The sequence below is a fragment of the Lethenteron reissneri genome, chromosome 28 (genome assembly GCF_015708825.2).
Source record: "Lethenteron reissneri isolate LAM-NWPU_2019-01 chromosome 28, ASM1570882v1, whole genome shotgun sequence".
NCBI lineage: Eukaryota > Metazoa > Chordata > Hyperoartia > Petromyzontiformes > Petromyzontidae > Lethenteron > Lethenteron reissneri.
Genome location: NC_083806.1, coordinates 3,235,541 through 3,249,578, shown reverse-complemented (window position 1 = coordinate 3,249,578; position 14,038 = coordinate 3,235,541). Strand labels below are relative to the sequence as shown.

General features: G+C 64.0%; 1 protein-coding gene across 1 annotated transcript in view; it reads left to right on the top strand.

Annotated features, from left to right (window-relative positions):
* The first annotated feature begins 2,185 nt into the window (after positions 1–2,185).
* Positions 2,186–14,038, top strand: part of SVOP (SV2 related protein) — a 41,026-nt gene continuing 29,173 nt past the window's right edge. The window contains exon 1 of the mRNA XM_061561773.1: positions 2,186–2,320. Within this exon, the coding sequence (XP_061417757.1) occupies positions 2,286–2,320 (35 nt within the window). The 5' untranslated portion in view covers positions 2,186–2,285. The remainder of the gene's footprint in view (positions 2,321–14,038) is intronic.

Here is a 14,038-nt window from a genome sequence, read left to right as displayed (position 1 = left end):
ATTTCTCCACAAATCTGGCTGTCCGCCTGATGAAGCTACTTGTATTTACTGGCGAAACGTGGTACTCACATACTCAGATTGTCAGTGTTGTGGATTTGCTCTCCAACACACCGGTGTGCTGTATTAGGGGTGTTGGTGGGTTTCACGACACTTTTATATTTACGCGATCGAACCCAAAAAAAACCCCTCTATCATCTGACGCTCCTTTTGGTTGACAAAGAGCGCCGCCTCCTGGCGCTTTTACAGCTAAGCACAAAGACAAAGATCCCCCGTATAGCCTCAATAGACTGTTGGGGCAAGTGCTGTTAGCGAGCACCTATCAACGCCGAAACGGCACACTTAGGGTGTGTGGGTAACCAGCACCACACTCGGCCGCCTTCGTCTCCCCAATGACGATGTTTGCGCATTGCACCAGGTACTCATTTGAGGCCGAGTGGACCTAGCTCAACGCACCACCTCCGCTACCATCATCACCACTACCACTGCCACCGCCACCGCCATCACTGTCACCGCTATCAGCACCCGTGCCCGGGGTTGAAGCCGACGCTGCCCTGGCCGAGCCCGTGGGGCGCGGGGTCGGGTCGCGAGCGACGAGGGGTCATTCTCACCCAAGCCTGCCACAGATGCCCATTGCCAAGGGGAACCGGTAACGGGGCTAGGGTAACGCGGCTAGGGTAACGCAGCCATAGCAACGGGGCTATGGTAACGGCGCTAGGGTAACGTAGCAAGGGTAACAGGGATATGGTAAAGGGGCTATGGTAACGCAATCAGGGTAATGGGGCCAGGGTCACGGGACCAGGGTAACTGGGCCAGGGTAACGGGGCCAGGGTAACTGGGTCAGGGTCACAGGATCAGGGTAACGGGGCTAGGGTAACGGGGCTAGGGTAACGGGGCCAGAGTAACGGGGCCAAGGTAACTGGGCCAGGGTAACGGGGCCAGGGCAACGGAGCCAGGGTAACTGGACCAAGGTAACGGGACCAGGGTAACTGGACCAAGGTAACGTGGCCAGGGTAACGGGGCCAGGGTAACGGGACCAGGGTAACTGGGCCAGGGTAACGTGGCCATGGTAACTGGACCAGGGTAACGGAACCAGGGTAACGGAACCAGGGTAACGGTGCCACAGTAACTGGACCAGGGTAACTGGACCAGGGTAACGGAGCCAGGGTAACGGGGCCAGGGTAACGGAGCCAGGGTAACGGGGTCAGGGTAACGTGACCAGGGTAACGGGGCTAGTGTAACTGGGCCAGGGTAACGGGGCCAGGGTAACGGTGCCAGGGTAACGGGACCAGGCTAACGGGGCCCGGGTAACTGGGCCCGGGTAACGGGACCAGGGTAACGGGGACAGGGTAACTGGACCAGGGTAACTGGACCAGGGTAACTGGGCCAAGGTAACTGGACCAGGGTAGCTGGGCCAGGCTAACGGGGCCAGGGTAACTGGGCCAGGGTAACGTGGCCAGGGTAACTGGACCAGGGTAACGGGGCCAGGCTAACGGGGCCAGGGTAACGTGGCCAGGGTAACTGGACCAGGGTAACGGTACCAGGGTAACGGTGCCAGGGTAACGGGCCCAGGGTAACTGGGCCAGGCTAACGGTGCCAGGGTAACGGGGCCAGGGTAACGGGACCAGGGTAACTGGACCAAAGTAACTGGACCAGGCTAACGGTGCCAGGGTAACGGGGCCAGGGTAACTGGACCAGAGTAACTGGACCAGGCTAACGGTGCCAGGATAACGGTGCCAGGGTAACGGAGAGGGAGCAGCCCACGTCTCCCCCTGCAGGGCACGGCGAGCGCTGCCGCTGCGGGCGATCGGGGACGGGGCACAACGCCGATTCACGACGGGGGCCTCGATTCGCGCGCCGCTCTCGCACACCGGGGAATCGAATCGTAGCCTCGGAATCGAATCCGCTTCTGCCGTGGAGTCGACGGCGCGCGGCTCATCGAATCGCGGCGCCTCGCGACGCGGAGAGCCGCTGTCCGAGGTGCTGAACGGAGCCGCCGCAGCCGCCGCGGCTGCTGCTGGTGCTGAAACAGCTGATCGTCAAACCCGCTCCTGCTGCTGCTGATTCTGCTGCTGCTGATTCTGCTGCGGCTGCTGATTCTCATTTTGCGGCAGGAACCGAAGCAGCGAGGGACCCTCGAGGCAGACGTCTCCCTCCTGCCTCCCTCCCTCCCTCGCTCACCCCCACCCCCCACCCCCCACCACCACCCCCCTTGGTGCTGAAGAGCCCGCGGCTCCGTGCGCCCCCGCGTCTCCGACAATGAGGAACCACTGCGGCCAGGCCTGAAGATGGAGGACGACTTCTTTCAGCTCAAGCAGCTGCCGTGAGTCACGCGCCCAGCGGGCTGCCAGGTTCTGGGGGTCCCAGGTTCAGGGCCGCGGGTTTAGAGGTGGCAGATGTCGGGTTCCACGGTTTTCGGGGTGCATAGTTTGGGGTTCTGGATTTGGGGGTCTCAGGTTTGGGGTCCTGGGTTATGGGGTCCCAGATTTGGGGTCGCGGGTTCGAGGTTTGGGGTGCTGGATTTTGGGGTTAGGATTGGGGTTAGGGTTGCCATTAGAGATAGGGGTTAGGGTTTGGGATTAGGGTCGTGGTTAGCGAGCTGGGGCCCTGAGTTCTGAGCCTCGCCGAATCGTGATGACATGCGGCGAGTGCGGGACTGAGAGTGTGAGTCGCTCCCAGAGCCTCGGATTTCACGGCAACGGCGGCTGAGCCGAGGTCAACGAGACAGCCGGGGTCAGTGCAGGGAGCTGGGGTCAACGACAGAGCCGGGGTCAGTGCAGGGAGCTGGGGTCAATGAGAGAGCCGGGGTCAGTGGATGGGAGCTGGGGTCAACGAGAGAGCCGGGGTCAGTGCAATGAGCCGGGGTCAACGAGACAGCCGGGGTCAGTGCAGGGAGCCGGGGTCAATGAGCGACCCGGGGTCAGTGGATGGGAGCCGGGGTCAGTGGGGGGAGGTCACCGAGGCACGGGTTGTCTGGTCGGACAATGACGGGGCTCGTGTCCACTCATAGCAGCAGGTGAGCTGCATGTGGCCACACCGCGCGCGATGGTCAGGCGTGCGGGCAGGTGTGTGGGCAGGTGTGTGTAGGTGTGTGGGCAGGTGTGTGGGCAGGTGTGTGCGCAGGTGTGTGGGCAGGTGTGTGGGCAGGTGTGCGGGCAGGTGTGCGGGCAGGTGTGTGAACATGTGTGTAGGCAGGTGTGTGGCAGGTGTGTGGCAGGTGTGTGGCAGGTGTGTGGGCAGGTGTGCGGGCAGGTGTGTGAACATGTGTGTGGGCAGGTGTGTGGGCAGGTGTGTGGCAGGTGTGTGGCAGGTGTGCGGGCAGGTGTGCGGGCAGGTGTGTGAACATGTGTGTGGGCAGGTATGTGGGCAGGTGTGTAGACAGTTGTGTGGGAAGGTGTGTGGGCAGGTGTGTGGGCAGGTGTGCGGGCAGGTGTGTGGGCAGATGTGCGGGCAGGTGTGTGGGCAGGTGTGTGGGCAGGTGTGTGGGCATGTGTGTGGACAGGTGTGTGGGCAGGTGTATGGGCAGGTGTGTGGTCAGGTCTGCGGGCAGGTGTGCGGGCAGGTGTGTGAACATGTGTGTGGGCAGGTGTGTGGGCAGGTGTGTGAACATGTGTGTGGGCAGGTGTGTGGGCAGGTGTGTGGGCAGGTGTGTGGGCAGGTGTGTGGGCAGGTGTGTGAACATGTGTGTGGGCAGGTGTGTGGGCAGGTGTGTAGGCAGGTGTGTGAACATGTGTGTGGGCAGGTGTGTGGGCAGGTGTGTGGGCAGGTGTGTAGGCAGGTGTGCGGGCAGGTGTGTGGGCAGGTGTGCGGGCAGGTGTGTGGGCAGGTGTGTGAACATGTGTGTGGGCAGGTGTGTGGGCAGGTGTGTGGGCAGGTGTGCGGGCAGGTGTTGGGCAGGTGTGTGCGCAGGTGTGTGGGCAGGTGTGTGGGCAGGTGTGCGGGCAGGTGTGCGGGCAGGTGTGTGAACATGTGTGTGGGCAGGTGTGTGGGCAGGTATGTGGGCAGGTGTGTGGGCAGGTGTGCGGGCAGGTGTGCGGGCAGGTGTGTGCTCAGGTGTGTGGGCAGGTGTGTGGGCAGGTGTGTAGGCACGTGTGTGGACAGGTGTGTGGGCAGGTGTGTGGGCAGGTGTGTGGACAGGTGTGCGGGCAGGTGTGTGGGCAGGTGTGTGCGCAGGTGTGTGGGCAGGTGTGTGGGCAGGTGTGCGGGCAGGTGTGCGGGCAGGTGTGTGAACATGTGTGTGGGCAGGTGTGTGCGCAGGTGTGTGGGCAGGTGTGTGGGCAGGTGTGCGGGCAGGTGTGTGGGCAGGTGTGTGCGCAGGTGTGTGGGCAGGTGTGTGGGCAGGTGTGTGGGCAGGTGTGTGGGCAGGTGTGTGGGCAGGTGTGTAGACAGGTGTGTGGGCAGGTGTGTGGGGCAGGTGTGTGGGCAGGTGTGTGAACATGTGTGCGGGCAGGTGTGTGGGCAGGTGTGTAGACAGGTGTGTGGGCAGGTGTGTGGGAAGGTGTGCGGGCAGGTGTGCGGGCAGGTGTGTGGGCAGGTGTGTGGGCAGGTGTGTGGGCAGGCGTGTGGGCAGGTGTGTGGGCAGGTGTGTGGGCAGGTGTGTGGGCAGGAATGTGAGGCAGGTGTGTGGGCAGGTGTGTGGGCAGGTGTGTGGGCAGGTGTGTGAACATGTGTGTGGGCAGGTGTGTAGGCAGGTGTGTGGGCAGGTGTGTGGGCAGATGTGTGAACATGTGTGTGGGTAGGTGTGTGGGCAGGTATGTAGGGAGGTGTGTGGACAGGTGTGTGGGCAGGTGTGTGGGCAGGTGTGTGGGCAGGTGTGCGGGCAGGTGTGTGGGCAGGTGTGCGGGCAGGTGTGCGGGCAGGTGTGTGAACATGTGTGTGGGCAGGTGTGTACGCACGTGTGTGGGCAGGTGTGTGGGCAGGTGTGTGGCAGGTGTGTGGCAGGTGTGTGGCAGGTGTGTGGGCAGGTGTGCGGGCAGGTGTGTGAACATGTGTGTGGGCAGGTGTGTGGGCAGGTGTGTGGCAGGTGTGTGGCAGGTGTGCGGGCAGGTGTGCGGGCAGGTGTGTGAACATGTGTGTGGGCAGGTATGTGGGCAGGTGTGTAGACAGTTGTGTGGGCAGGTGTGTGGGCAGGTGTGTGGGCAGGTGTGCGGGCAGGTGTGTGGGCAGGTGTGCGGGCAGGTGTGTGGGCAGGTGTGTGGGCAGGTGTGTGGGCATGTGTGTGGACAGGTGTGTGGGCAGGTGTGTGGGCAGGTGTGTGGTCAGGTCTGCGGGCAGGTGTGCGGGCAGGTGTGTGAACATGTGTGTGGGCAGGTGTGTGGGCAGGTGTGTGAACATGTGTGTGGGCAGGTGTGTGGGCAGGTGTGTGGGCAGGTGTGTGGGCAGGTGTGTGGGCAGGTGTGTGAACATGTGTGTGGGCAGGTGTGTGGGCAGGTGTGTAGGCAGGTGTGTGAACATGTGTGTGGGCAGGTGTGTGGGCAGGTGTGTGGGCAGGTGTGTGGGCAGGTGTGTAGGCAGGTGTGCGGGCAGGTGTGTGGGCAGGTGTGCGGGCAGGTGTGTGGGCAGGTGTGTGAACATGTGTGTGGGCAGGTGTGTGGGCAGGTGTGTGGGCAGGTGTGCGGGCAGGTGTTGGGCAGGTGTGTGCGCAGGTGTGTGGGCAGGTGTGTGGGCAGGTGTGCGGGCAGGTGTGCGGGCAGGTGTGTGAACATGTGTGTGGGCAGGTGTGTGGGCAGGTATGTGGGCAGGTGTGTGGGCAGGTGTGCGGGCAGGTGTGCGGGCAGGTGTGTGCTCAGGTGTGTGGGCAGGTGTGTGGGCAGGTGTGTAGGCACGTGTGTGGACAGGTGTGTGGCAGGTGTGTGGGCAGTGTGTGGGCAGGTGTGCGGGCAGGTGTGTGGGCAGGTGTGTGCGCAGGTGTGTGGGCAGGTGTGTGGGCAGGTGTGCGGGCAGGTGTGCGGGCAGGTGTGTGAACATGTGTGTGGGCAGGTGTGTGCGCAGGTGTGTGGGCAGGTGTGTGGGCAGGTGTGCGGGCAGGTGTGTGGGCAGGTGTGTGCGCAGGTGTGTGGGCAGGTGTGTGGGCAGGTGTGTGGGTAGGTGTGTGGACAGGTGTGTGGGCAGGTGTGTGGGCAGGTGTGTGGGCAGGTGTGTAGACAGGTGTGTGGGCAGGTGTGTGGGGCAGGTGTGTGGGCAGGTGTGTGAACATGTGTGCGGGCAGGTGTGTGGGCAGGTGTGTAGACAGGTGTGTGGGCAGGTGTGCGGGAAGGTGTGCGGGCAGGTGTGTGGGCAGGTGTGTGGGCAGGCGTGTGGGCAGGCGTGTGGGCAGGTGTGTGGGCAGGTGTGTGGGCAGGTGTGTGGGCAGGAATGTGAGGCAGGTGTGTGGGCAGGTGTGTGGGCAGGTGTGTGGGCAGGTGTGTGAACATGTGTGTGGGCAGGTGTGTAGGCAGGTGTGTGGGCAGGTGTGTGGGCAGGTGTGTGAACATGTGTGCGGGCAGGTGTGTGGGCAGGTGTGTAGACAGGTGTGTGGGCAGGTGTGTGGGAAGGTGTGCGGGCAGGTGTGCGGGCAGGTGTGTGGGCAGGTGTGTGGGCAGGCGTGTGGGCAGGCGTGTGGGCAGGTGTGTGGGCAGGTGTGTGGGCAGGTGTGTGGGCAGGAATGTGAGGCAGGTGTGTGGGCAGGTGTGTGGGCAGGTGTGTGGGCAGGTGTGTGAACATGTGTGTGGGCAGGTGTGTAGGCAGGTGTGTGGGCAGGTGTGTGGGCAGATGTGTGAACATGTGTGTGGGTAGGTGTGTGGGCAGGTATGTAGGGAGGTGTGTGGACAGGTGTGTGGGCAGGTGTGTGGGCAGGTGTGTGGGCAGGTGTGCGGGCAGGTGTGTGGGCAGGTGTGCGGGCAGGTGTGCGGGCAGGTGTGTGAACATGTGTGTGGGCAGGTGTGTACGCACGTGTGTGGGCAGGTGTGTGGGCAGGTGTGTGGCAGGTGTGTGGCAGGTGTGTGGCAGGTGTGTGGGCAGGTGTGCGGGCAGGTGTGTGAACATGTATGTGGGCAGGTGTGTGGGCAGGTGTGTGGCAGGTGTGTGGCAGGTGTGCGGGCAGGTGTGCGGGCAGGTGTGTGAACATGTGTGTGGGCAGGTATGTGGGCAGGTGTGTAGACAGTTGTGTGGGCAGGTGTGTGGGCAGGTGTGTGGGCAGGTGTGCGGGCAGGTGTGTGGGCAGGTGTGCGGGCAGGTGTGTGGGCAGGTGTGTGGGCAGGTGTGTGGGCATGTGTGTGGACAGGTGTGTGGGCAGGTGTGTGGGCAGGTGTGTGGTCAGGTCTGCGGGCAGGTGTGCGGGCAGGTGTGTGAACATGTGTGTGGGCAGGTGTGTGGGCAGGTGTGTGAACATGTGTGTGGGCAGGTGTGTGGGCAGGTGTGTGGGCAGGTGTGTGGGCAGGTGTGTGGGCAGGTGTGTGAACATGTGTGTGGGCAGGTGTGTGGGCAGGTGTGTAGGCAGGTGTGTGAACATGTGTGTGGGCAGGTGTGTGGGCAGGTGTGTGGGCAGGTGTGTGGGCAGGTGTGTAGGCAGGTGTGGCGGGCAGGTGTGTGGGCAGGTGTGCGGGCAGGTGTGTGGGCAGGTGTGTGAACATGTGTGTGGGCAGGTGTGTGGGCAGGTGTGTGGGCAGGTGTGCGGGCAGGTGTTGGGCAGGTGTGTGCGCAGGTGTGTGGGCAGGTGTGTGGGCAGGTGTGCGGGCAGGTGTGCGGGCAGGTGTGTGAACATGTGTGTGGGCAGGTGTGTGGGCAGGTATGTGGGCAGGTGTGTGGGCAGGTGTGCGGGCAGGTGTGCGGGCAGGTGTGTGCTCAGGTGTGTGGGCAGGTGTGTGGGCAGGTGTGTAGGCACGTGTGTGGACAGGTGTGTGGGCAGGTGTGTGGGCAGGTGTGTGGGCAGGTGTGCGGGCAGGTGTGTGGGCAGGTGTGTGCGCAGGTGTGTGGGCAGGTGTGTGGGCAGGTGTGCGGGCAGGTGTGCGGGCAGGTGTGTGAACATGTGTGTGGGCAGGTGTGTGCGCAGGTGTGTGGGCAGGTGTGTGGGCAGGTGTGCGGGCAGGTGTGTGGGCAGGTGTGTGCGCAGGTGTGTGGGCAGGTGTGTGGGCAGGTGTGTGGGTAGGTGTGTGGACAGGTGTGTGGGCAGGTGTGTGGGCAGGTGTGTGGGCAGGTGTGTAGACAGGTGTGTGGGCAGGTGTGTGGGGCAGGTGTGTGGGCAGGTGTGTGAACATGTGTGCGGGCAGGTGTGTGGGCAGGTGTGTAGACAGGTGTGTGGGCAGGTGTGCGGGAAGGTGTGCGGGCAGGTGTGTGGGCAGGTGTGTGGGCAGGCGTGTGGGCAGGCGTGTGGGCAGGTGTGTGGGCAGGTGTGTGGGCAGGTGTGTGGGCAGGAATGTGAGGCAGGTGTGTGGGCAGGTGTGTGGGCAGGTGTGTGGGCAGGTGTGTGAACATGTGTGTGGGCAGGTGTGTAGGCAGGTGTGTGGGCAGGTGTGTGGGCAGATGTGTGAACATGTGTGTGGGTAGGTGTGTGGGCAGGTATGTAGGGAGGTGTGTGGGCAGGTGTGTGGGCAGGTGTGTGGGCAGGTGTGTGGGCAGGTGTGCGGGCAGGTGTGTGGGCAGGTGTGCGGGCAGGTGTGCGGGCAGGTGTGTGAACATGTGTGTGGGCAGGTGTGTACGCACGTGTGTGGACAGGTGTGTGGGCAGGTGTGTGGGCAGGTGTGTGGGCAGGTGTGTGGGCAGGTGTGTAGGCAGGTGTGTGGGCAAGTGTGTGGGGCAGGTGTGTGTGTAGGTGTGCGGGCAGGTGTGTGGGGCAGGTGTGTAGGCAGGTGTGCGGGCAGGTGTGTGGGCAGGTGTGTGGGCAGGTGTGTGGGCAGGTGTGCGGGCAGGGTGTGGGCAGGTGTGCAGGCAGGTGTGCGGGCAGGTGTGCGGGCAGGTGTGTGGGCAGGTGTGTGGGCAGGTGTGCGGGCAGGTGTGTGGGCACGTGTGTGGACAGGTGTGTGGGCAGGTGTGTGGGCAGGTGTGTGGGCAGGTGTGTGGGCAGGTGTGTGCGCAGGTGTGTGGGCAGGTGTGTGGGCAGGTGTGCGGGCAGGTGTGCGGGCAGGTGTGTGAACATGTGTGTGGGCAGGTGTGTGCGCAGGTGTGTGGGCAGGTGTGTGGGCAGGTGTGCGGGCAGGTGTGTGGGCAGGTGTGTGCGCAGGTGTGTGGGCAGGTGTGTGTGCAGGTGTGTGGGCAGGTATGTGGACAGGTGTGTGGGCAGGTGTGTGGGCAGGTGTGTGGGCAGGTGTGTAGACAGGTGTGTGGGCAGGTGTGTGAACATGTGTGCCGGCAGGTGTGTGGGCAGGTGTGTAGACAGGTGTGTGGGCAGGTGTGTGGGAAGGTGTGCGGGCAGGTGTGCGGGCAGGTGTGTGGGCAGGTGTGTGGGCAGGTGTGTGGGCAGGCGTGTGGGCAGGCGTGTGGGCAGGTGTGTGGGCAGGTGTGTTGGCAGGTGTGTGGGCAGGTGTGTGGGCAGGCATGTGAGGCAGGTGTGTGGGCAGGTGTGTGGGCAGGTGTGTGAACATGTGTGTGGGCAGGTGTGTAGGCAGGTGTGTGGGCAGGTGTGTGGGCAGATGTGTGAACATGTGTGTGGGTAGGGGTGTGGGCAGGTATGTAGGCAGGTGTGTGGGCAGGTGTGTGGGCAGGTGTGTGGGCAGGTGTGTGGGCAGGTGTGCGGGCAGGTGTGTGGGCAGGTGTGCGGGCAGGTGTGCGGGCAGGTGTGTGAACATGTGTGTGGGCAGGTGTGTACGCACGTGTGTGGGCAGGTGTGTGGGCAGGTGTGTGGGCAGGTGTGTGGGCAGGTGTGTGGGCAGGTGTGTGGGCAGGTGTGTAGGCAGGTGTGTGGGCAAGTGTGTGGGGCAGGTGTGTGTGTAGGTGTGCGGGCAGGTGTGTGGGGCAGGTGTGTAGGCAGGTGTGCGGGCAGGTGTGTGGGCAGGTGTGTGGGCAGGTGTGTGGGCAGGCGTGTGGGCAGGTGTGTGGGCAGGTGTGTGGGCAGGTGTGCAGGCAGGTGTGCGGGCAGGTGTGTGGGCAGGTGTGTGGGCAGGTGTGTGAACATGTGTGTGGGCAGGTGTGTGGGCAGGTGTGTGGGCAGGTGTGCGGGCAGGTGTTGGGCAGGTGTGTGCGCAGGTGTGTGGGCAGGTGTGTGGGCAGGTGTGCGGGCAGGTGTGCGGGCAGGTGTGTGAACATGTGTGTGGGCAGGTGTGTGGGCAGGTATGTGGGCAGGTGTGTGGGCAGGTGTGCGGGCAGGTGTGCGGGCAGGTGTGTGCTCAGGTGTGTGGGCAGGTGTGTGGGCACGTGTGTAGGCACGTGTGTGGACAGGTGTGTGGGCAGGTGTGTGGGCAGGTGTGTGGGCAGGTGTGCGGGCAGGTGTGTGGGCAGGTGTGTGCGCAGGTGTGTGGGCAGGTGTGTGGGCAGGTGTGCGGGCAGGTGTGCGGGCAGGTGTGTGAACATGTGTGTGGGCAGGTGTGTGCGCAGGTGTGTGGGCAGGTGTGTGGGCAGGTGTGCGGGCAGGTGTGTGGGCAGGTGTGTGGGCAGGTGTGTGGGCAGGTGTGTGGGCAGGTGTGTGGACAGGTGTGTGGGCAGGTGTGTGGGCAGGTGTGTGGGCAGGTGTGTAGACAGGTGTGTGGGCAGGTGTGTGGGGCAGGTGTGTGGGCAGGTGTGTGAACATGTGTGCGGGCAGGTGTGTGGGCAGGTGTGTAGACAGGTGTGTGGGCAGGTGTGCGGGAAGGTGTGCGGGCAGGTGTGCGGGCAGGTGTGTGGGCAGGTGTGTGGGCAGGCGTGTGGGCAGGCGTGTGGGCAGGTGTGTGGGCAGGTGTGTGGGCAGGTGTGTGGGCAGGAATGTGAGGCAGGTGTGTGGGCAGGTGTGTGGGCAGGTGTGTGGGCAGGTGTGTGAACATGTGTGTGGGCAGGTGTGTAGGCAGGTGTGTGGGCAGGTGTGTGGGCAGATGTGTGAACATGTGTGTGGGTAGGTGTGTGGGCAGGTATGTAGGGAGGTGTGTGGGCAGGTGTGTGGGCAGGTGTGTGGGCAGGTTTGTGGGCAGGTGTTCGGGCAGGTGTGTGGGCAGGTGTGCGGGCAGGTGTGCGGGCAGGTGTGTGAACATGTGTGTGGGCAGGTGTGTACGCACGTGTGTGGGCAGGTGTGTGGGCAGGTGTGTGTGCAGGTGTGTGGGCAGGTGTGTGTGGCAGGTGTGTAGGCAGGTGTGTGGGCAAGTGTGTGGGGCAGGTGTGTGTGTAGGTGTGCGGGCAGGTGTGTGGGGCAGGTGTGTAGGCAGGTGTGCGGGCAGGTGTGTGGGCAGGTGTGTGGGCAGGTGTGTGGGCAGGTGTGCGGGCAGGGTGTGGGCAGGTGTGCAGGCAGGTGTGCGGGCAGGTGTGCGGGCAGGTGTGTGGGCAGGTGTGTGGGCAGGTGTGCGGGCAGGTGTGTGGGCACGTGTGTGGACAGGTGTGTGGGCAGGTGTGTGGGGCAGGTGTGTAGGCAGGTGTGCGGGCAGGTGTGTGGGCAGGTGTGTGCGCAGGTGTGTGGGCAGGTGTGTGGGCAGGTGTGCGGGCAGGTGTGCGGGCAGGTGTGTGAACATGTGTGTGGGCAGGTGTGTGCGCAGGTGTGTGGGCAGGTGTGTGGGCAGGTGTGCGGGCAGGTGTGTGGGCAGGTGTGTGCGCAGGTGTGTGGGCAGGTGTGTGGACAGGTGTGTGGGCAGGTGTGTGGACAGGTGTGTGGGCAGGTGTGTGGGCAGGTGTGTGGGCAGGTGTGTAGACAGGTGTGTGGGCAGGTGTGTGGGGCAGGTGTGTGGGCAGGTGTGTGAACATGTGTGCGGGCAGGTGTGTGGGCAGGTGTGTAGACAGGTGTGTGGGCAGGTGTGCGGGAAGGTGTGCGGGCAGGTGTGCGGGCAGGTGTGTGGGCAGGTGTGTGGGCAGGCGTGTGGGCAGGCGTGTGGGCAGGTGTGTGGGCAGGTGTGTGGGCAGGTGTGTGGGCAGGAATGTGAGGCAGGTGTGTGGGCAGGTGTGTGGGCAGGTGTGTGGGCAGGTGTGTGAACATGTGTGTGGGCAGGTGTGTAGGCAGGTGTGTGGGCAGGTGTGTGGGCAGATGTGTGAACATGTGTGTGGGTAGGTGTGTGGGCAGGTATGTAGGGAGGTGTGTGGGCAGGTGTGTGGGCAGGTGTGTGGGCAGGTGTGTGGGCAGGTGTTCGGGCAGGTGTGTGGGCAGGTGTGCGGGCAGGTGTGCGGGCAGGTGTGTGAACATGTGTGTGGGCAGGTGTGTACGCACGTGTGTGGGCAGGTGTGTGGGCAGGTGTGTGGGCAGGTGTGTGGGCAGGTGTGTGGGCAGGTGTGTAGGCAGGTGTGTGGGCAAGTGTGTGGGGCAGGTGTGTGTGTAGGTGTGCGGGCAGGTGTGTGGGGCAGGTGTGTAGGCAGGTGTGCGGGCAGGTGTGTGGGCAGGTGTGTGGGCAGGTGTGCGGGCAGGGTGTGGGCAGGTGTGCAGGCAGGTGTGCGGGCAGGTGTGCGGGCAGGTGTGTGGGCAGGTGTGTGGGCAGGTGTGCGGGCAGGTGTGTGGGCACGTGTGTGGACAGGTGTGTGGGCAGGTGTGTGGGCAGGTGTGTGGGCAGGTGTGCGGGCAGGTGTGTGGGCAGGTGTGTGCGCAGGTGTGTGGGCAGGTGTGTGGGCAGGTGTGCGGGCAGGTGTGCGGGCAGGTGTGTGAACATGTGTGTGGGCAGGTGTGTGCGCAGGTGTGTGGGCAGGTGTGTGGGCAGGTGTGCGGGCAGGTGTGTGGGCAGGTGTGTGCGCAGGTGTGTGGGCAGGTGTGTGTGCAGGTGTGTGGGCAGGTGTGTGGACAGGTGTGTGGGCAGGTGTGTGGGCAGGTGTGTGGGCAGGTGTGTAGACAGGTGTGTGGGCAGGTGTGTGAACATGTGTGCGGGCAGGTGTGTGGGCAGGTGTGTAGACAGGTGTGTGGGCAGGTGTGTGGGAAGGTGTGCGGGCAGGTGTGCGGGCAGGTGTGTGGGCAGGTGTGTGGGCAGGTGTGTGGGCAGGCGTGTGGGCAGGCGTGTGGGCAGGTGTGTGGGCAGGTGTGTTGGCAGGTGTGTGGGCAGGTGTGTGGGCAGGCATGTGAGGCAGGTGTGTGGGCAGGTGTGTGGGCAGGTGTGTGGGCAGGTGTGTGAACATTTGTGTGGGCAGGTGTGTAGGCAGGTGTGTGGGCAGGTGTGTGGGCAGATGTGTGAACATGTGTGTGGGTAGGTGTGTGGGCAGGTATGTAGGCAGGTGTGTGGGCAGGTGTGTGGGCAGGTGTGTGGGCAGGTGTGTGGGCAGGTGTGCGGGCAGGTGTGTGGGCAGGTGTGCGGGCAGGTGTGCGGGCAGGTGTGTGAACATGTGTGTGGGCAGGTGTGTACGCACGTGTGTGGGCAGGTGTGTGGGCAGGTGTGTGGGCAGGTGTGTGGGCAGGTGTGTGGGCAGGTGTGTGCGCAGGTGTGTGGGCAGGTGTGTGGGCAGGTGTGTGGGCAGGTGTGTGGACAGGTGTGTGGGCAGGTGTGTGGGCAGGTGTGTGGGCAGGTGTGTAGACAGGTGTGTGGGCAGGTGTGTGAACATGTGTGCGGGCAGGTGTGTGGGCAGGTGTGTAGACAGGTGTGTGGGCAGGTGTGTGGGAAGGTGTGCGGGCAGGTGTGCGGGCAGGTGTGTGGGCAGGTGTGTGGGCAGGTGTGTGGGCAGGCGTGTGGGCAGGCGTGTGGGCAGGTGTGTGGGCAGGTGTGTTGGCAGGTGTGTGGGCAGGTGTGTGGGCAGGCATGTGAGGCAGGTGTGTGGGCAGTGTGTGGGCAGGTGTGTGGGCAGGTGTGTGAACATGTGTGTGGGCAGGTGTGTAGGCAGGTGTGTGGGCAGGTGTGTGGGCAGATGTGTGAACATGTGTGTGGGTAGGTGTGTGGGCAGGTATGTAGGCAGGTGTGTGGGCAGGTGTGTGGGCAGGTGTGTGGGCAGGTGTGTGGGCAGGTGTGTGGGCAGGTGTGCGGGCAGGTGTGTGGGCAGGTGTGCGGGC